This window comes from Oncorhynchus mykiss, chromosome 13, assembly GCF_013265735.2.
Source record: "Oncorhynchus mykiss isolate Arlee chromosome 13, USDA_OmykA_1.1, whole genome shotgun sequence".
NCBI lineage: Eukaryota > Metazoa > Chordata > Actinopteri > Salmoniformes > Salmonidae > Oncorhynchus > Oncorhynchus mykiss.
The window spans coordinates 21,069,731-21,092,631 of NC_048577.1; the positions used below are offsets into that span (position 1 = coordinate 21,069,731).

General features: G+C 41.5%; 1 protein-coding gene across 2 annotated transcripts in view; it reads right to left on the minus strand.

Moving 5' to 3' along the window:
* Window positions 1–2,420: 2,420 nt before the first annotated feature.
* The window catches only part of LOC110485921 (integrin alpha-L), a 35,142-nt gene continuing 14,661 nt past the window's right edge, over window positions 2,421–22,901 (minus strand). For both annotated transcript variants that reach the window (XM_036940588.1, XM_021557154.2), the window contains 21 exons: window positions 22,552–22,675; window positions 22,268–22,410; window positions 20,266–20,406; window positions 19,866–20,063; window positions 19,613–19,743; window positions 19,272–19,426; window positions 17,408–17,574; window positions 17,088–17,210; window positions 16,863–16,933; window positions 16,615–16,756; window positions 13,551–13,649; window positions 6,420–6,499; window positions 6,137–6,214; window positions 5,952–6,030; window positions 5,602–5,709; window positions 5,464–5,505; window positions 5,215–5,340; window positions 4,101–4,214; window positions 3,969–3,998; window positions 3,759–3,869; window positions 2,421–3,658 (listed from right to left, as the gene is read on the minus strand). In XM_036940588.1, the coding sequence (XP_036796483.1) occupies window positions 3,605–3,658; window positions 3,759–3,869; window positions 3,969–3,998; window positions 4,101–4,214; window positions 5,215–5,340; window positions 5,464–5,505; window positions 5,602–5,709; window positions 5,952–6,030; window positions 6,137–6,214; window positions 6,420–6,499; window positions 13,551–13,649; window positions 16,615–16,756; window positions 16,863–16,933; window positions 17,088–17,210; window positions 17,408–17,574; window positions 19,272–19,426; window positions 19,613–19,743; window positions 19,866–20,063; window positions 20,266–20,406; window positions 22,268–22,410; window positions 22,552–22,675 (2,316 nt within the window). In that variant the 3' untranslated portion in view covers window positions 2,421–3,604. The remainder of the gene's footprint in view (window positions 3,659–3,758; window positions 3,870–3,968; window positions 3,999–4,100; window positions 4,215–5,214; window positions 5,341–5,463; window positions 5,506–5,601; window positions 5,710–5,951; window positions 6,031–6,136; window positions 6,215–6,419; window positions 6,500–13,550; window positions 13,650–16,614; window positions 16,757–16,862; window positions 16,934–17,087; window positions 17,211–17,407; window positions 17,575–19,271; window positions 19,427–19,612; window positions 19,744–19,865; window positions 20,064–20,265; window positions 20,407–22,267; window positions 22,411–22,551; window positions 22,676–22,901) is intronic.

Below are 22,901 nucleotides of genomic sequence, written 5' to 3' on the forward strand. Positions count from 1 at the left end.
GTGGAAAAAGCAGATAATAGATTTCTGTAGTTAATAGAAATAACAGCGTTCTCCATCCACTGTAATGTATAAATTGATAAGAGCTAGGTAAATGAGTAACCCGTTTGGAGACATGGCAATTCTTTTAGATTATTTTTCCCTACGATCACTGGAGACTGAAATCAGTCATATGGAAGCAAACTGAAAATCATGTCAACATGCTTATTGGGCGGGCCAGTCCATAGCATCAATGCCTTCCTCTTGCAGGAACTGCTGACACACTCCAGCCACATGAGGTCTAGCATTGATGCAGGGCGCCAGTGGCGAATTTGCCACTCTTGGTGTTCTCTGGCAAATGCCAAACGTCCTGCACAGTGTTGGGCTGTAAGCACAACCCCCACCTGTGGACGTCGGGCCCTCATACCACCCTCATGGAGTCTGTTTCTGACCGTTTGAGCAGACACATGCACATTTGTGGCCTGCTAGAGGTCATTTTGCAGGGTTTTGGCAGTGCTCCTCCTGCTCCTCCTTGCACAAAGACGGAGGTAGCGGTCCTGCTGCTGGGTTGTTGTCCTCCTACGGCCTCCTCCACGTCTCCTGATGTACTGGCCTGTCTCCTGGTAGCGCCTCCATGCTCTGGACACTACGCTGACAGACACAGCAAACCTTCTTGCCACAGCTCGCATTGATGTGCCATCCTGGATGAGCTGCACTACCTGAGCCACTTGTGTGGGTTGTAGACTCCGTCTCATGCTACCACTAGACTGAAAGCACCGCCAGGATTCAAAAGTGACCAAAACATCAGCCAGGAAGCATAGGAACTGAGAAGTTGTCTGTGGTCACCACCTGCTGCGGAACCACTCCTTTATTGGGGGTGTCTTGCTAATTGCCTATAATTTCCAACTGTTGTCTATTCCATTTGCACAACAGCATGTGAAATTTATTGTCAATCAGTGTTGCTTCCTAAGTGGACAGTTTGATTTCACAGAAGTGTGATTGACTTGGAGTTACATTGTGTTGTTTAAGTGTTCCCTTTATTTTTTTGAGCAGTGTATTTAAAACACAGACTCCAAGCAGCTAGCTTTTAGCTAGTTGAAAAGCAAAGCACGTGTCAGAAACAGAAAATGCTGCATAGACATCCGGTAAAACACAACTCGTATGCATCTGGTGGGCAATGGGCATTAGGCTTCAAGGCTGAAGTAGCAGAGTTTCTGTACTGTATACACTTTAGAATGTTTTAATTACAGTGCCTTGAAAAGGTTTTTGACCCTCACCACTTTTTCACATTTTACGTCACACTGCCTCAGATTTTGATGCGTTAGATTGGGAAATTGAGTCATTCTTCTTCAGAGTACGCCCCCCCCCCCCCCCCCCCATGCCTCAAGCTGTGTCAAGTTGTGGAACGGTGGACTGCAATTTTGAGGTCTTTCCACAGATGTTTGATGAGATTAAGGTCAGGAGTCTGACTGGGCCGCTCAAGGACATCTATTTTCTTTAAGCTACTCCAGTGTTGCTCTGGCAGTGTGCTTTGGGTCATTGTCCTGTTGAAAAACAAACTTCCACAGTACATTTTTTGGCAGAGGGGAGCAAGTTTTTATCCAGCATTTCTATCTATTTTGTATCATTCATCCTCCCATCAATCCTGACAATATTGCCAGTCCATGTTGCTGAAAAGCCACACATCCCGCTTGGCGTTCACCAGACTTCTGCCACAACTGCAGCATCTTCTAAGGGACGTTTTGCAAACTCTTTGCAGACAAGGATTTTCTTCACCCAGGGCTTCATCCTTGCTTCTCTCCCATAAAGACCCTTTTTGTAGAGTGCCTTGGAGATTGCCTTGTGGAATGCTTTGGAGACTGTTGATACATCAACATTGTCCATTGCAGCTGCTGATTAATAATATTACTCGGTCACAGTTGGCCTCCCAGTAGCTTCCCTAAGAAGTGCCTTTCTTGTCCGGCAACTAAGTTTAGAGTGGGGGCCTGATGTATGGAGTGTCGTGGTGGTTTTAATTTTTCCACTTGGACTGCACTGAGCTCAGAGACGTTGAAATGGTCGTGTACCCTTCCCCAGATTTGTGCGTCTTTTATAATCACGTCTGACTTGCTCTTTCTTTTTTAAGTCTCTCATACAGAGAGAGTGGTATTTATCCTTACAGATTAATTTAAGGCAGGTGATCTATTCATTTCTTACAGCTTGGAAGAGGATCAGAAGTCCAACAAATTATGACTTGTTGAGGAAATATATTGCACCTGAGCAAATTTAGGCTTGCAATTAAAAAGGGTATAAATACCTTTTTAATGATTTCCATTTTAACATTTTCAATTCACCATTTCGTACATTGCACCTGGGCTGCCACCATGAAGACATTTCAAAAGGAACATAACTACAAAGTATTGATAATTTTGATCATCTCAAAGCACTAATATCCAGCACAATACATTTTTTTATTGAACCTTTATTTAACTAGGCAAGTCAGTTAAGAACATATTCTTATTTACAATGACGGAAAATAAAACACAAAAGGGGGGCCTCCACCCCCACCAAGCCAACATGTTGCGCAATAATTTGGGAGCATGGCGCACGGCGACTGGACTATTGTTCAAAACTTTATTGTACACTTTTGATACACCTTCCCAAATTATGTATCGAATTTGACAACTTTCAGCTTGAATCAAACCATTTTCTTGCAATATATATTGTGCCTAAAGGCTCTCTAAAGCTGTGTTTTTATTTTTATGATTAATACTTTTCTAACCCAAAAAATGTCCCTAAATATACCGGCTGGTGCTGAACCGGCCATCTAATTATATGCATATTCATCTTTCATTGATCCATATATTCTGAACACGTTCTCTATGTCTAGCCTGTCGACACATTCGAATTAAAGCCACACTATTTAAAGGGATGGCTTAACATCAATATATTGAACCCTATTGAATGACAACTCCACAAGGAAATCTGTTGGCCAGCAAGTGGGAAGGTTTTCAGCTGTTTAATTATATGTATACGGTATGCCCAAGGAAACCATGCCTGCAAAGCCCATTGCACAGCTGCATAAGTTGTCTGAATACCAACTACTGCATAGGAAAGGAGTGCTTAAGAAAAGGCATACATTTCCTAAATCTGAGTTGGGCCCCTTAGAAAATGTATGCCCTTCTCAGTATAATGGTTTTAATACTGAAAGTTGCCATTCAGTAGTTCAATACATTAAATATTGGATAATATTTACATTAGATAAATGTACTGAAAACCCTATTGCATGAAAACTCCATGAGAAAATCTGTTGGCCAACAAGTGTGAGGGTTTTAGGCGGTTGAATTACATGTATTCAGTGTGCATAAGGAAGCAACATAAGTCTGAATACCAAGTACATTTCCTAAGTCTGAATCGGCCTGAGTTATTTTTTAAATGTTGTTGCTTAGACTACTACTCCTTTATCCTGCATCTGACACATCCTGTTTCTCTTTTGGTCCCTCCCCTGCCCCCTCATTGCAAGCGTGGAAACCATTTTTTACTGTCAATGTCAACAAGGAGAGGTTTTGGCTCTGCTCTCAGGCTGTGGCTGCTTCTCCAAAGTGTTAGCATAGACATTGTTAGCCTTAGCAGTGTCATCTTGCTCACTCTATTCCCCTTCATTCTCTTCATTATCAAGCCTTTTTCTCTGGAAGCATCCCATCTGAGTGGAAAGGAAAAAACAATGTTGAACAGTTCAACAATCAAAGTGTTGGTCCATTACATTGCAGAAGCAAAGTTTCTGTCGCAGCTTTGATACTCACCATATACATGGACATTGTGATGATGATCAGGAGGAAGAGTCCTACTCCAACTCCTGTCCCTATTATCAGGTTTCTATGGGGATGAATGATGAGCTCAGCCTGAACATCAATCTGGAGGAATACATTTTGAGACAATAAGTGATGATGGAACAAGCATTTTAAAAACAGTTCTTATACAGTGAATCAGTTTAATTCCACAAATGGAATTACCTGTGTTTGGTGGAAGCTTGAAGAGTTATCCTAATGAGCAAATAAATACATACAAAATTGATGCTTTTGTGAATCTTTCCTCAATAAATATTTATATCTTTGTTGAAAGTTTTTTTTTGACAGGAAACTTACCCTTGGGTCACTTGCTGTCTGGACATATCGTTTTTTGTCATAGCTGAGTTTGACAAAACTGATGAAATTGACTGTTTCTCTATCCCCAGTGAATTTCTTTGGCAATGACAAGCTCTGTAAAGTGAGATATTTTTAGTAGAACTAGGTGGTAATTTTACATTAAATAGGATGTTACTTGCTTCAGTTCTTAAAATATTATGTGGTAGAAGTGTTCTGAATTCAGATTTAAATAGCAGAGAAGTTATATAAAGCTCCAAGTTTTTGTCTTAACTTGTTGGGAAAGTGGTCAAAACGGCAGTTGTTTAAAAATAAAAAGTTCAGACAAAGTAGTTGTGGTTACTAGAACAGCTGTCTGATTTCAGATATGAATAGCGGAGAAGTAGACCAAGATGTCATACCCTCTAAGTTGTTGGGAAAGTAGCTTATTTGTCAGTTAATAAGCCAGGCAAGTGACGCGTTCCTACGTCATACTTCTGTGTTCCTGGTCTTTTGCATGGGCTTCAAGTTTATCATGAAATCGGATGCCTTTTATGACGTTGCTACGATTTTGCCCATTGAAGAAAAAGCCTACAAAAGTTCAAAAACTACAAGGCTACTTGCCACATCGCTTGCATTGTGTATTCAACAGTGGGAAGTCAACTTAATGAATGAAGTTGATGAGGTTATTCTGTATGTCTTGATTTGTATAATAGAATGTTGAAATTCATGGGAGTCTGTAACAATGGAACCTTTTGAATGTTGAAGAAATCCCATGGAAGTGGATGGAGGACAAAAAGATGAATAGTTTAAAAAGTATAATATATACTTAATATATACTAATATAAAAGTATAATATATACTTAATATATACTAATATAAAAGTATAATATATACTTAATATATACTAATATAAAAGTATAATATATACTTAATATATACTAATATAAAAATATAATAAGTTGTATGTAAGCACACTGGTCCTGACCACTCTGCACGTTTTAAATGGTGTAGCGTGCTATTGAATAATAAGCATGACAAAGATTTAAAGAGGGATGTTTGCTGTCCCAAAGTCTCATTCATTATTAGCATGTTGTTACTCTGTACCATCATTTGTTCAAGTTGTCTTAATACAGACCCTTGCATGTTGATCGAGGTCCTTGAAGGAAACATTTCCAGACAGCACAAATGTAACTGTCAAAAACTTCTCCAAAAGGAAACTTTCACACTCGATGGACTTGCAGTATTTTTCTGAAGAGCAGTACTGTAAACACAGTCAGAAGCAAAATGTGTGTTTCAGTAACATGATTTCTATACTGAGTTGTAATCTGATTGAATAGGTTACTACCAACAATGTCAAGAGTGAGTGGCATATTTGAATACTCACCTCTGTTGTTGAATTATTAACCTTTCCACATTGAGTATGGTTCTTAAAAGAAAGGAAACTTGTATTAGGCTGTTTCCTATTGAAATAAATTGTGGAGGTAAAATGTCAGCATTTTTGTAAGCAAGGTGAACAATTTACCTGTAAGACAGATATTTGGTAGTCCTTCATTTCAAATTTGTGCTCAAGCTTAGTTGGGAAAGTGAAGGTGACTGTGATGGGTACAGACTTAAATCCCAAGTTCTCCACCTGTAAACAGTGGGACATTTAATCACTCACCCATACTAACATTTGTATAGAGATTTCATACAAAGGCATTTGTCACAGAATTTGTAACAAAACATAGACCTTAACTCCCAAAAGAGCAAGGTTAGAGTGACAGACATTAAAATGGTTTGTTTTTGGAGTATAATAAGATCGCGCACATTACCCCCACATCGTGTGAATCACACTTTTAATGTCAGTCACAGCAATAGCAGTTGATTGTTTACCTCATATACATTCACCAGTCTTTTAGGTGATGTGTCCTCCAGAGTAAAGTTCATGTAAGTGGTGGAGTCTTGGGGAAGGCTTCAACAACAACAAAAAGATATATAAGTCACCTTCGATTATATTCAATGAACTTGATGGAGTCATTCTCAAACAAAATGTCAAGTATAGTCTTGTGAAGACTTACGCTTTTGCTACCAGGTCAACTGTAAATTGAACAGGGATGGTCCTGGTAAGGGAACCATTGGTTGAGTTTCCATTGTCGCTGTAAATAAAGCAAAGGCTAATGCATGTTTTGTGTACATAAATGGAATGCTACGAAGTCCTTCAGCTAATTGAGTAGAAGATATTGGGGTTGTATAAAAAATAGTTTAAATCAATGTATGTTCAATACTTTGACTGCATGGGGAAATTGGATTTTCTTGGACTGATTCTCTCTCTCATTCACATTGTGGAAGCAGATTTTCTACCTCAGGCCGATGACGGTCATCTCCATTGTGTCCTTCCAGTCGTATGTATTCAAAATATGGAATTTACTGGTGAACACTGCCTGAAAAGGAAAATGGCATCGTTGACAAAGTCAGACTTGATTTGAAATTGATCATAACTGTGGGAGTGGAAGTCATGCCCTCAGAAAGTATTCATACCTGTTGACTTATTCCACATTTTGTTACAGCCTGAATTCAACATGGATTAAATCAAAAAACCTCACCCATCTACATACAATACCCCATAATGACATAGTAAAAACTTGTTTTTATTATTTTTGTAAATTTAATGAAAATGAAAGCACTCATTTACATACCCTTGAGTCAATAGTTTGTTAAAGCAACTTTAGCAGAGACTACTTCTGTGAGTCTTTCTGGGTAGGTCGAAGCGCTTTCCTAGATTGTGCAACATTTGCCCATTTGTATTTTTTTTTTTTATTCTTCAATCTCTGTCAAATTGATTGTTGACCACTTTCAGGTCTTGCCATAGATTTTCATGTAGATTTAAGTGACAACTGTAACTCACTCCAGAACATTCACTCTTCTTGGTAAGCAACTCCAGTGTAGATTTGGCCTTGTGTTTTAGGTTATTGTCCTGCTGACAGGTGAATTCATCAGTGTCTGGTGGAAAGCAGACAATGGATATAGGATTTTGCCTGTGCTTAGCTCCATTCTGTTTATTATTTTTTTATCCTAAAACTCCCCAGTTAACTATTTACAAATATACCCATAACATGATGCAGTCACCACTATGCTTGAAAATATGGAGAGTGGTACTTAGTAATGTGTTGTATTGGATTAGCACTTGGTATTCAGGATAAAAAGTTTATTTCTTTGCCACAGTTTTTGCAGTATTATACTTTAGTGTCTTTGTGCAAACAGGATGCATGTTTTGGAATATTTGTATAATGTACAGGCTTCCTCCTTCAAATCAAATGTTTATTTGTCACATGCGCCGAATTCAGCAGGTGTAGACCTTACATGCTTACTTACAAGCCCTTAACCAACAATGCAGTTTAAAAAAATTAAATAAAAGTAACAAATAAAGAGCATCAGTAAAATAACAATAACGAGGCTGTGTACATGGGGTACCGGTACAGTCAATGTGTGGGGGTACAGGTTAGTCGAGGTTATATGTACATGTTGATTGTTATTATCTATGCATAGTCACTTTAATAACTAAGAGTAGCAGCAGCTTCAAAGAGGGGTGGGGGGATGCAAATAGTCTAGGTAGCATTTTGATTAGATGTTCAGGAGTCTTATGGCTTGGGGGTAGAAGCTGTTTAGAAGCCTATTGGAGCTAGACTTGGCGCTCCGGTACAGCTTGCTGTGCGGTAGCAGAGAGAACAGTCTATGACTAGGGTGGCTGGAGTCTTTGACCATTTTTAGGGCCTTCATCTGACACCGCCTGGTATAGAGGTCCTGGATGGCAGGAAGCTTGGCCCCAGGGATGCACTGGGCCGTACGCACTACCCTCTGTAGTGCTTTGCGGTTGGAGGCCGAGCAGTTGCCATACCAGGCAGTGATGCAACCAGTCAGGATGCTTTCGATGGTGCAGCTTTAGAAACTTTTGAGGATCCGAGGACACATGCCAAATCTTTTCAGTCTCCTGAGGGGGAATTGGTTTGGTCGTGCCCTCTTCACGACTGTCTTGATGTGCTTGGAACATGTTAGTTTGTTGATGTGGACACCAAGGAACTTGACGCTCTCAACCTGCTCCACTACAGCCCCATCGATGAGAATGGGGGTGTGATCGGTCTTCCTTTTTCCTTTAGTCCGCAATCATCTCCTTTGTTTTGATCACGTTGAGGGAGAGGTTGTTTTCCTGGCACCACACAGCCAGGTCTCTGGCCTCCTCACTATAGGCTGTCTCGTCATTGTTGGTGATCAGGCCTATCACTGTTGTCATTGGAAAACTTAATGATGGTGTTGGAGTCGTGCCTGACCGTGCAGTTATGAGTGAACAAGGAGTACAGGAGGGGACTGAGCTCGCACCCCTGAGGGGCCCCGTGTTGAGGATCAGCATGGCAGATGTTACCTGCCCTTACCACCTAAGGGTGGCCCGTCAGGAAGTCCAGGATCAAGTTGCAGAGGGAGGTGTTTAGTCCCAGGGTCCTTAGCTTCGTGATGAGCTTTGAGGGCACTATGGTGTTGAACGCTGAGCAGTAGTCAATGAATAGCATTCTCACATTGTCCAGGTGGGAAAGGGCAGTGTGGAGTGCAATAGAGATTGCATCTGTGGATCTGTTGGGGCGGTATGCAAATTGGAGTGGGTCTAGGGTTTCTGGGATAATGGTGTTGATGTGAGCCATGACCAGCCTTTCAAAGCGCTTCATGGCTACAGACGTTAGTGCTTCAGGTCAGTCATTTAGGCAGGTTACCTTAGTCCCTGTGCCTAAGAACACTATGGTGGTCTGCTTGAAACATGTTGGTTTAAAGGTCTTACTCACATCTGCTGCGGAGAGCGTGATCACACAGTCGTCCAGAACAGCAGATGCGCTCATGCATGTTTCAGTATTACATGCCTCGAAGCGATCATAGAAGTAATTTAGCTTGTCTGGTAGGCTCGTATCACTGGGCTGTGCTTCCCTTTTTAGACTAATAGTTTGTAAGCCCTGCCACATCTGCCGGGTGTCAGAGCCGGTGTAGTACTATTCGATCTTAGTCCTGTTTTGATGCTTTTCCTGATTAATGGTTCGTCGGAGGGCATAGCGGGATTTCTTAAGCTTCCGGGTTACAGTATCGCTCCTTGAAAGTTGCAGTTCTACCCTTTAGCTCAGTGCGGATGTCGGAACATATTCCAGTCTGCTAGCAAAACAGTCCTGTACCTTTGCATCTGCTTCATCTGACCACTTTTTTTTATTGATTGAGTCCCTGGTGCTTCTTGCTTTAATTTTTATTGTAATTATGGTCAGATTTGCCAAATGGAGTGCGAGGGAGAGCTTTGTATGAGTCTCAGTGTGTGGCGTAAAGGTGCTCTAGAGGAGTTTTTCCCCCCCTCTGGTTGCACATTTAACATGCTGGTAGAAATTAAGTTTCCCTGCATTAAAGTCCCCTGCCACTAAGTGCGCCACCTTAGGATGAGCGTTTTCCTGTTTGCTCAAGACGGTATATAGCGCATTGAGTGTGGTCTTAGTGCCAGCATCGGTCTGTGGTGGTATGTAGACAGCTACGAAAAATACAATCTCTAGGTAGATAGTGTGGTCTACAGCTTATCATGAGACTTCGAGACTTCCTTAGATATCGTGCACCAGCTGTTGTTTACAAATATACATACACCAACACCCCTTGTCTTACCACAGGCTGCTGTTCTATCCTGACGACAATGTATACCCACCAGCTGTATGTTATTCATGTCGTCATTCAACCACAACTCAGGGAAACGTAAGATATTAGTTTGTAATGTCCCGTTGGTAGTTTAATCTTGCTTGTAGGTCATCGATTTTATTTTCCAATGATTGCACTTTGGCCAATAGAACGGATCTCAGTGGGGGTTTAGTCGCTTGCCTACGAATTCTCCGAAGGCAGCCTGAGCCGGAGGCCCCCTTTTCTCTGTCTCTTCTTCACACAAATGACAGGGAAAGTACTATATCCTTCACGTCGGACTCGTTAAAGGAAAAAGCTTCTTCTAGTTCGTGGTGTGTAATCGCTGTTCTGATGTCCAGAAGTTATTTTCGGTCTTGAGAAGTAAGACCGAATTTTTTTTTTTTTTATAAAGTTACAAACGCAAAAAAAATCTGAATAGCATAGTTGGTTAGGAGCACGTAAAACATCAGCCATCCTCTCCGGCGCATTCTACATTCCTCAGTTTTCTCCTATCACAGTCATTAAACTCTATTTTAAAAGTCACCATTGGCCTCATGGTGAAGTCCCTGACCGGTTTCCTTCCTCTCTGGCAACTGAGTTAGGAAGGACGCCTGTATCTTTGTAGTGACTGGGTATATTGATACACCATCCAAAGTCAAATGAATAACTTCACAATGCTCAAAGGGATATTCAATGTATTTTTACCCATTTACCAATGGGGTCACTTCTTTGTGAGGCATTAGAAAACCTCCCTGGTCTTTGTGGTTGGATCTGTGTTTAAAATTCACTGCTCGACTGAGGGACCTTACAGATAATTTTGTGTGTGGGGTTCAGAGACGAGGTAGTCATTCAAAATTCATGTTAATCAATAGCGTCCAAGGCTCCTAACCCTGTTGTAGTGAGCAAATTATTTTGTCTTGCTTTTTTTTGTGTGGTTGTACTGATGGCACTAAGAAGATTAAGTATTTGTTTATTCTACTACTAGCCACACTGAGTTTAGATACTGTGGAGTGCACCAAACACTGATAGTGCAGAGACCTTGGTAACGTACAGCCAGGATGAACCTCATGCCCTACAGCCAAGTGAAGTTGGCCCACTACAGCTAGAGCTGCCCCCTGAGATGCAACCAAGGAAAAGGGGAAGCAGGGGAGGCTTATGACTACAAAACAAGAGAGGATATAAGCTCAATCTCCCATCCTTTATCATGGGAAATTTCCGCTCGCTTGTAATTAAGACGGAGGTACTATCGGCAACAACTTCGTATATGAGATTACATCAGCAAACAAGTCTGGTATGGTGCACGGAAACTTTGCTAATGGAGGTCATACCTGATTCTCATGTGGTGGTTGCTTTCACAATCATCAGAGCTGACAGGAGCTCAGAAGTTTCGGGGACAAGTAGGGGAGAGGCGTCTGCCTGTATGTGAACAATCAATGGCGTCACAGTGAAGATGATCTGTTCACCTCATGTGGAGGTGTTAGCAGTGGGCTGCTGACCCTACTATTTACCAAGAGTTCCCTAGCGTGACAGTGATTGTCTCCATCCTGCTGTCTGCAAGTTTTAAACTGGCCACAGACACTATCCACGAAGTCACCACATTACCTACTCAATTGATCACCCTACTCGGTTATCTCTGGAGATTTCAACCACCGTTTGCTGTCCGCAACACTTCCTACCTTAACAGTATGTTAAAGTTCAAACTCGTCTGGACAAGACCATTGACATTCTCTACACCAATGTGAAAGATGCCTACTGCTAGACTGCTCTGCCTCCACTGGACAATCTAACCACCTCGTCCAGCTGCTACCAAAGTACCGCCCACTGGTCCAGAGGTAACATGTCACTCAAGCGGGGATTCACGAATGGACACCTGAAACTGGAGAGGTGCTACAGAGCTGCTTTGAAGGTATAGATTGGATTCTATTTGTAGACGACTGGGAGGAGCATCTTAAGAGTCTCTGAATGCATAACGGACTATGTTAACTTCTCTACTGACAATATTGTGCCAAGCAAAATATGAATACATACTGATGTTAGAACGCAAGCTGCAAGCAAAAAACATGCAGGATATCTAGTATGGTAGGAAGAAAACCGGTTACAGCAACAGCGGACAACAGAGTTTATTTTTTTATTTTATTTACCAGATTCGATAAGTACGATTTGTCAGCAGAGCAACATCAGATGGGGGCGGTGCTGCACTCTGATCTGGGAAGCACTGAGCCCATGAGCATCTCGAAGAAACAAGTGAGGCAGCTGAAGAGGATCCATCCCAGTAAGTCAGCAGGGCCTGATGGAGTTGACACCAGAGTACTCAAGGTGTGTGCTAATCAAATGGCTTTCATGCTGCAGCATGTTTTCAACCTGTCCCTGACATGCTCAGATATTCCTACTAAATGGAAAACATCCTGCATAGTTCCCATCTCAAAGAAACCAGGAGGGACTGCACTGAAAGACTTAAGACCAGTGGCTTTGACATCACAAGTCATAAAAACCTTTTAGCAGGTTTTAATACCCTTATTAGGAGTCGAGGTGGCAGCCTATCTGGATCCTTTGCAGTTTGCCTACCACCCAAAAACTGGTGTTGAAGATTGGAGGAGACAGAGCAGACCAGAGTATATGAGCACCTGGAGAAGCCTGGCTGTGTTGTGAGAAGTGTTCTTTGACTTCTCCAGTGCTTTCATTACCATACAACCCCACATTTTTTCCCCAAAATGACATTCACGTAAACCCACACACAATCAAATGGATTGTGAACTACCTGACCAATAAGACCACAGTTCGTAAGACTGAACCAGGCAGTATCAGATTGGATGTGTACAAAGATGGGTGTGCCGCAGGGGACTCTCCTGTCACCTTTTGTGTTTACCATTTTACACATGACTTCTCACACAACAATGAACTGAGCCACTGGGGAAGAGATTGCCACTGTTGACACTTATATGTTCTTAGGTGTAACAGTGGACAACAAACTGAACTGGAAGGAGGATTCTCCGTGGCTTCAAAAGCCCAATCCAAAATGCACTTAAGGAAGTGTTGATCTTTTTAAAGTATGTGACAAAATGGTTTGTCTGTTCCATAGCAATGTCGTGGCGAGTGTAGCGACCGATGCCATTGTGTGCTTTTAATGAGTAATTGATTAACTGTTATGAGGTCTTCCTATTGGAAAATGTTGTTGCTTGTTTTATTTCTTTCCCAAAGTAGGATAAGAAGACAGCACTTGAATCAGATTCTTATTTTAGGGATACTATGTGCCTTTTCGTCTTAATGTTTGGTTTTTATCATGTTGGTCATTGTTGCATGTCCTGTCATTTTAAGTCATTGATGCATGCTGTGATAAAAACAATTTTCCAAGTTGAGATGAATAAAGTAATGCTCTACTCATTATTGCACATAGTGAGTCCATGCAATTTATGTGTCTTATTAAGACTTATTTTTATTTCTGAACTTATTTAGGCTTGCCATAACAAAGGGGTCTCATTTTGAGTCTGGACATTTTCAGCTTTTCATTTTTAATTTGTAAAAATTTCAATCATAATTCCACTTTGACATTATGGGGTATTGTGTGTATGCCAGTGATTTTAAAAATGTAAAATAAATTAAAAACCAATGTAATCTGTTTTAAATTCAGGCTGTAACACAACAAAAAAGTCAAGGGGTCAGAATACTTTCTGAAGACACTGTATCACCCATCAAAGCTGTCACTCAATTCGACAGTTACTGCTTTTAGCTCTGTATCTATCATTTAAGAATTACCTGTTTATTCACAGTTGAGGATTATTTAACGGGTATATCTAAGTAATTACTCACTGTGGTTTTACTACGGTAGACAGGTATGTTGACACTGCATGTAGTTCTGTCCATTTCACCTTCTAGACCACCACAGCTGAACACCGTTCTCCTTGTAGACTATGGAATACAGACAATACAATATTTCAAGTGTGTAAATAATTCCAGTTTGTACATCTGAGTCCCTGACATAGTTTAAAAGAAACAAGCAAGCATGTTAAAAATGAACCACTTTACAGAACTAATAAATTCAACACTTATAGGTGCACTACGCATAAATCGCAATGTGTACGTTTTTGGGCGGCCCGACCAAATTCACATACAAATGGGAGTTATAGATCTGTCATTCTCATTGAAAGCAAATCTGAGAAGGGGTAGATCTGTTCTATGTCTGCTATTTCTGTTGGATTCTAGCTTCAAATATACAGTGCCTTGCGACAGTATTCGGCCCCCTTGAACTTTGCGACCTTTTGCCACATTTCAGGCTTCAAACATAAAGATATAAAACTGTATTTTTTTGTGAAGAATCAACAACAAGTGGGACACAATCATGAAGTGGAACGACATTTATTGGATATTTCAAACTTTTTTAACAAATCAAAAACTGAAAAATTGGGCGTGCAAAATTATTCAGCCCCTTTACTTTCAGTGCAGCAAACTCTCTCCAGAAGTTCAGTGAGGATCTCTGAATGATCCAATGTTGACCTAAATGACTAATGATGATAAATACAATCCACCTGTGTGTAATCAAGTCTCTGTATAAATGAACCTGCACTGTGATAGTCTCAGAGGTCCGTTAAAAGCGCAGAGAGCATCATGAAGAACAAGGAACACACCAGGCAGGTCCGAGATACTGTTGTGAAGAAGTTTAAAACCGGATTTGGATACAAAAAGGTTTCCCAAGCTTTAAACATCCCAAGGAGCACTGTGCAAGCGATAATATTGAAATGGAAGGAGTATCAGACCACTGCAAATCTACCAAGACCTGGCCGTCCCTCTAAACTTTCAGCTCATACAAGGAGAAGACTGATCAGAGATGCAGCCAAGAGGCCCATGATCACTACAGCTGAGGTGGGAGACTCTGTCCATAGGACAACAATCAGTCGTATATTGCACAAATCTGGCCTTTATGGAAGAGTGGCAAGAAGAAAGCCATTTCTTAAAGATATCCATAAAAAGTGTTGTTTAAAGTTTGCCACAAGCCACCTAGGAGACACACCAAACATGTGGAAGAAGGTGCTCTGGTCAGATGAAACCAAAATTGAACTTTTTGGCAACAATGCAAAACGTTATGTTTGGTGTAAAAGCAACACATCTCATCACCGTGAACACACCATCCCCACTGTCAAACATGGTGGTGGCAGCATCATGGTTTGGGCCTGCTTTTCTTCAGCAGGGACAGGGAAGATGGTTAAAATTGATGGGAAGATGGATGGAGCCAAATACAGGACCATTCTGGAAGAAAACCTGATGGAGTCTGCAAAAGACCTGAGACTTGTCTTCCAACAAGACAATGATCCAAAACATAAAGCAAAATCTACAATGGAATGGTTCAAAAATAAACATATCCAGGTGTTAGAATGGCCAAGTCAAAGTCCAGACCTGAATCCAATCGAGAATCTGTGGAAAGAACTGAAAACTGCTGTTCACAAATGCTCTCCATCCAACCTCACTGAGCTCGAGCTGTTTTGCAAGGAGGAATGGGGAAAAAATTTCAGTCTCTCGATGTGCAAAACTGATAGAGACATACCCCAAGCAACTTACAGCTGTAATCGCAGCAAAAGGTGGCGCTACAAAGTATTAACTTAAGGGGGCTGAATAATTTTGCACGCCCAATTTTTCAGTTTTTGATTTGTTAAAAAAGTTAGAAATATCCAATAAATGTCGTTCCACTTCATGATTATGTCCCACTTGTTGTTGATTCTTCACAAAAAAATACAGTTTTATATCTTTATGTTTGAAGCCTGAAATGTGGCAAAAGGTTGCAAAGTTCAAGGGGGCCGAATACTTTCGCAAGGCACTTAATGTTACCATTAACTTAATGCACTTCCCCTTGTCTCCCTCAGTAACTTTCCATACACCAAATTCCTATACATGTAGAGTATTGAATTTGGTTTATGGAAAGTTACTGAGGGAGACAAGGGGAAGTGCACTAAGTTAAGATTCTGTTCAAAGATGTTGTTGAAGATCAATGTTCCGACAGAGAAAAGCAAAGGGCAACAGTCTAGCTTCAGGCCAGCTGCAGAACGAGGGAGGACTGATGAAGTGAGAAGAAACCTCTGGGAGGGGAGCCAAAAGGGGTCCACCACAGACCCTCTTACTACAGTCCTATCACACACACACTTCCACGCCCACGAAGGGTCCAGCATCAGGCAGGGCCATGACGACATCGGTGAGAGGAGCGAATTAAGTTCCTGCCTAGCAACAGAAACCTATAAGGTGTTGACCCCGCCTAGTAGGAGGTTATAAAAATATATGCTTGTGTAATCATACCCTGTCTTTGCAGCTGTATGACCCAGTGGGTGAATAAACTTGGTTTGTGTTTTTTCTAGTCTTTTTACAATGCTTGTTAGGAACACAGGAACTGTGCTTCCCGTTGCATTTTGGTTTCGTACACCAGCTTCAAACAAAAAATACAATATGTTTGGTTTTGGAAAATATATTTCACAGCTGTTTAGATGGTACAATGATTCTCCACACTATACGTACTTGTTTTTGTCAAAAACTGAAATTAGGCTATTACAATTTTAGTAACCAGGAAATGGAGTGATTTCTGCACAGTGCACCTTTTAATATTTTGCTAACTTTTATGAATAATTATCACATGTAGTGAACATTTAAATGATGGGCTGCAAACTGATGTTTAAATCAACGGTCTTCTATCCTGGTTCTGCAGACCCACAAGATGAGCAAGGCAAGCTTTTGTTCCAGCCCAGGAGGAACACCCCTGATTAAACGAATCATCAAACCCTTGATTGGCTGAACATGTTTTTGGTCTCCAGGTTTCAATAACACTGTTTTAGATGAGAACAAGAACAAAACATCAGAATGAATTACACAATAGATGGAGGGGTGTCGGTATTACCTTCAGAAGATGCATCATGGAGAATGAGAGGCCAGGAGGGTAGAGGAGAGTTAGACTGGTGTTGTAGGAGTCATCCCCGTGATTGGACAGTCTTATAGTCACGTTGAAGTAACTCTGGTCCACCACTAATAAAGTTGATGTGCTGATAAGAGAGACAAGACTGTAGAGTCAGAAAACATGCTTTTCTTGAGCAGTCAGTAATTATTATAGCCACAAACAAGTTACCTCTATGTTTATCAGATACTTACATAAAGTTGAAGTCCACCTCAAGCTCTGCCAAACAGGTTTCATTTTCTTTGCAGTTCTTTTCAAAGGGCACCTGTGAAGAATTCAAGACAACTGTGAATGTGTTTAGATGACCTGTTTTCACAGGTCTTTGGCTAAATTACAGTACTCAGTCCACAGTCATTGCTAGTACTGATGATCATTGTAAGTGAACAGGTTTTAGTCAGACCCAGAATGTATCCTCGTACCTCGACCACAGCCTGTGTAGGACTGTCAGTATTCAGAATGGCAGTAAGACCCTCTTGTTGGCTTTCAGATTGAGAAAAAACTAGTTGGATGATTATGGGCGATAATGTGTCGATCACGCATTGCTGGAAGAAAATAAAATGTGCCATTAATTTCCCTATTCATAGTCCTGAAAAACCCTCATTCTTCTCATCACTGAATAAAATCAACACACAATAAGAATTCAACAACCTAACAACTTAATGTTATTCATTAAATCCCCTCCTTACGAGAGACATTATAGTTGTTGTATTGCATAGCTACAGTTTGTCATTGATCATACTGTCATGTAGACTGAGTGATTGAAGCAAGTCCGCTCCTTTCTCAGCTCCACTGTAGTGAGAAGTCTTCTGGCCCCTTTGTTTGTGTCATTGTAAAAGGCTCGGCTCCTCTGTCTCACTGGATCCACATCCAGCAGGTAGGAGACGTTCATCCCTGCACTCAGCACCTCTGGAAAAGTACACAAGAGTCTGAAATGGCCTCCTTATCAGGGAGAGAAGTTCAGAACCTCATGGTTGCCTGCTGACGGACAGCATTGAAGTAGAAAGCAGAGATGGAGTCAAGACCTTAACTCTCAAGTCCCAGATCCACACCAAGGAACAACCTTTGGCACCTTAATTGGGGAGGACAGGCTTGTGGTAATGGCTGGAGCGGAATAAGTGGAAAGGTATCAAACATGGTTTCTCATGTGTTTGATGCCATTCCATTTGCTCCTTTCCAGCCATTATCATGAGCTGTCCTCCCGTCAGCAGCCTCCATCAGTCTTCAGACTGGAAAGAGACCAAGACACACTTATTGTTGTCAGTGATTTAGCTATGCACTGAGGCTCCGACCTAGACCATCAAGGCCACAATTACACTATATATACAAAAGTATGTGGACACCCCTAAGTAGGGGATTTGGCTATTTCAGCCACACCCGTTGCTGACAGGTGTATAAAATTGAGCACACAGCCATGCAATCTCCATAGACAAACTTTGGAAGTAGAAGAAGAGACTGAAGAGCTCAGTGACTTTCAAAGTACCACTGTCATAGGATTCCACCTTTCCAATAAGTCAGTTCCTAAAATTTCTGCCCTGCTAGAGCTGCACCGGTCAACTGTAAGTGCTGTTATTGTGAAGTGGAAACGTCTAGGAGCAACAACGGCTCAGCCACGAAGTGGTAGGCCACACAAGCTCACAGAACGGCACCGCCGAGTGCTGAAATGCGTAAAACACGTCTGTCCTCTGTTGCAACACTCGTTACCGAGTTCCAAACTGCCTCTGGAAGCAACGTCAGCATAATAACTGTTCGTCGGGAGCTTCATGAAAGGGGTTTCCATGGCCGAGCAGCCGCACACAAGCCTAAGATCACCATGCCCAATGCCAAGCGTTGGCTCGAGTGGTGTAAAGCTTGCCGCCATTGGACTCTGGGGCAGTGGAAACGCGTTCTCTGGAGTGATGAATCACACTTCACCATCTGGCAGTCCGACAGACTAATCTGGGTTTGGCAGATGCCAGGAGAACGCTACCGGCCTGAATGCATAATGCCAACTGTAAAGTTTGGTGTACAAGGAATAAATGTTTAGGGCTGTTTTTCATGGTTTGGGCTAGGCCCATTAGTTCCAGTGAAGGAAAATCTTAACACTACAGAATACAATGACATTCTAGATGAATCTGTGCTTCCAACTTTTTGGTAACAGTTTGGGGAAGGCCCTTTCCTGTTTCAGCATGACAATGCTCCAGTGCACAAAGTGAGGTCCATACAGAAATGGTTTGTTGTGATCAGTGTGGAAGAACTTGACTAGCCTGCACAGGACCCTGACCTCAATCTCATCTAATATCTTTGGGATGAATTGGAATGCCGACTGCAAGCCAGGACTAATCGCCCATCAATGCCCGTCCTCACTAATGCTTGTTGCTGAATGGAAGCAAGTCCCCGTAGCAATGTTCCAACATCTAGTGGAAAGCCTTCCCAGAATAATGGAGGCTGTAACAGCAAAGGGGGGACCAACTCCAAATTAATACACATGATTTTGGAATGAGATGTTCGACGAGCAGGTGTCCACATACTTTTGGTCATGTAGTGTATGTAGTCTCAGATCATGACTTAATTTCTGTTGGAAAGCACAAAGCCATCAGTGTTCCAAAGGTTCTGAGAGTTCTTACCAGCTTTACTCTTTGTTGCCTCTGCCATGTTAAAGCAGGCTGTTAAAGTGACCATGGGGGAAATGATCTCTTTTGCCAGACAGTCAAAGTTATCAGTGCTGATCTCCAAGGGATGGAAGTGGAGATGAGCAGAGACGCTGAGGACTGGTCTGGACCTGTGAGCGATCGAGATAAAAATTGGGATGTTAGCCTAGATTGTACGATGTTGGGTAGTACCGCCCACATCTCATTGAGCGCAGTCCCCATTCAGTGCTGATCGTACACTAGTGAGATATTTTTACTGGTTAAACAACTGTCTGTTTAAGCCAGCTGTCTTTTCTTATCATTTTTTGGACTCGTACCTCAAGACAACAACTGCACCACGCGCTCCTACTACGATATCAGTCAGTCCATCCTCACCCAGGTCCATCTTCCCATCAATCGTCTGGCCAAAGAACTGGAGCTTAGATCTCATCATCACAGCTGAGATGCGCTGCAGTAAGAAGACATACACATTTAATGAAAAGCCATTGATATTGATATCCCAGGAGGGATATCTGTTTTCTTTGATCATGAAGGGCCGTTTTGAATGATTTTCATCTTCATCTGCCTCACCTGGCTGAATTCAGGGCGGATCCCCTTTAGCTTTTCACCCAGGTAGATGTACACGGCCCCCCTGTGATCGTCCTCAAGTGGAGCGCCCACAGCTACATCCTTCAGCCCATCTCCATTCAGGTCTGTGAGAGAGCAGATGGAGGAGCCGAATCTACCCTGAGATGGCACTGAAACATTCATCTCCATCCTCAGTTCCAGCTAATAACGGAAGGGCGAGGAGAGATCACATGAAGATAAATCCATAGTACACTGTCTTTTTGTGCATTATAATTGAAGATCATGGAAATGTATATCCAAATGAATATATTTCGGCTTCCAGATCACTTTGTCCCTGATGAACATATTCACCCACAAATTCAGCATTTGAATCTGTTGTTCAGAGGTTCACAGTTCAGCCCACCTTATCAGTCAGTGTGTAGACGTAGATCCTGCCCTCTCTCGGAGGTTGGTGAAACATTGGTGCACCGACCAGGAGGACGTCTGTGTTGCCGTCTGAGTCTATGTCCACAGAACACAGCTCTGCACCGAAGTAGGAGCCCATCTGAGAAAATCAATACTTACATTCATATAAAAATTGTTTTGAAATGTTTTAAGTCCTTTGGTTTTGAATGGAACTCATAAGTACAGTGCCTTGCGAAAGTATTCGGCCCCCTTGAACTTTGCGACCTTTTGCCACATTTCAGGCTTCAAACATAAAGATATAAAACTGTATTTTTTGTGAAGAATCAACAACAAGTGAGACACAATCATGAAGTGGAACGACATTTATTGGATATTTCTAACTTTTTTAACAAATCAAAAACTGAAAAATTGGGCATGCAAAATTATTCAGCCCCCTTAAGTTAATACTTTGTAGCGCCACCTTTTGCTGCGATTACAGCTGTAAGTCGCTTGGGGTATGTCTCTATCAGTTTTACACATCGAGTGACTGACATTTTTTCCCATTCCTCCTTGCAAAACAGCTCGAGCTCAGTGAGGTTGGATGGAGAGCATTTGTGAACAGCAGTTTTCAGTTCTTTCCACAGATTCTCAATTGGATTCAGGTCTGGACTTTGACTTGGCCATTCTAACACCTGGATATGTTTATTTTTGAACCATTCCATTGTAGATTTTGCTTTATGTTTTGGATCATTGTCTTGTTGGAAGACAAATCTCCGTCCCAGTCTCAGGTCTTTTGCAGACTCCATCAGGTTTTCTTCCAGAATGGTCCTGTATTTGGCTCCATCCATCTTCCCATCAATTTTAACCATCTTCCCTGTCTCTGCTGAAGAAAAGCAGGCCCAAACCATGATGCTGCCACCACCATGTTTGACAGTGGGGATGGTGTGTTCAGGGTGATGAGCTGTGTTGCTTTTACGCCAAACATAACGTTTTGCATTGTTGCCAAAAAGTTCAATTTTGGTTTCATCTGACCAGAGCACCTTCTTCCACATGTTTGGTGTGTCTCCCAGGTGGCTTGTGGCAAACTTTAAACAACACTTTTTATGGATATCTTTAAGAAATGGCTTTCTTCTTGCCACTCTTCCATAAAGGCCAGATTTGTGCAATATACGACTGATTGTTGTCCTATGGACAGAGTCTCCCACCTCAGCTGTAGATCTCTGCAGTTCATCCAGAGTGATCATGAGCCTCTTGGCTGCATCTCTGATCAGTATTCTCCTTGTATAAGCTGAAAGTTTAGAGGGACGGCCAGGTCTTGGTAGATTTGCAGTGGTCTGATACTCCTTCCATTTCAATATTATTTACACAGTGCTCCTTGGGATGTTTAAAGCTTGGGAAATATTTTTGTATCCAAATCCGGCTTTAAACTTCTTCACAACAGTATCTCGGACCTGCCTGGTGTGTTCCTTGTTCTTCATGATGCTCTCTGCGCTTTTAACGGACCTCTTAGACTATCACAGTGCAGGTGCATTTATACGGAGACTTGATTACACACAGGTGGATTGTATTTATCATCATTAGTCATTTAGGTCAACATTGGATCATTCAGAGATCCTCACTGAACTTCGGGAGAGAGTTTGCTGCACTGAAAGTAAAGGGGCTGAATAATTTTGCACGCCCAATTTTTCAGTTTTTGATTTGTTAAAAAAGTTTGAAATATCCAATAAATGTCGTTCCACTTCATGATTGTGTCCCACTTGTTGTTGATTCTTCACAAAAAAATACAGTTTTATATCTTTATGTTTGAAGCCTGAAATGTGGCAAAAGGTCGCAAAGTTCAAGGGGGCCGAATACTTTCGCAAGGCACTGTAAACGTAAAAAGTGACATCATGTGTTCCTCTTTACTATCGGAGGATTCATTCAACCTTTGAAGTAACCCCAAAAGCTAGTTTCATGCTGTCCCTATTGTATAACTTGATTGATATACATCACTGCTTTCAGAAATAGCTCATGTTACCAACCTGTTCTCCAGGCAAGCTTTGTGCCACAGTCCAGTTGTTGTTAACCTTGTTAAAAAGTAGGATCCGTCCCATGTGTTCAGATCTTGGTGCTCCGGTAAAGTATAGAAGGTTCTCATTCTTCTTCCCAACAGCTACAGAGTATCCTGTAATAAAAATGAAGACATGTAGGCCCATTGTAACTACACTCCCTTCACTGAAACATCTGAACTACAGAGCCTTGAAAATAGTGTTTGTTCAAATTCACATTTGAGCAATATCTTTTTTTGAGCTTAATGTTCCATTACCCATATAGGAATCTTTGTCCAATGTGGGGTCCTGAATTTCCCTTTCCTCTGATCTCAGACCCTCAGTCTCAAAGAGAGATCCACGCCAGTTGTTTGATCCCACTGAGCCCAGAACCAAGGTGTCCTGTAGAGGAAATAAAACATTGGGTCATACTGTATGACATTTTTATTAATAAGCATTCATTAACTATATACTGTGTCTATAAACTAGTTGCCATGGTGGTCATTACATTTATAAATGTGTATTTAAGCATTTACAAGGATTTGTAGTACATTGTTGTTAACATTTTAAAACAATTTATACATATTACAAATTATCATTTAAGATGATAAAACATACTGGACCTACT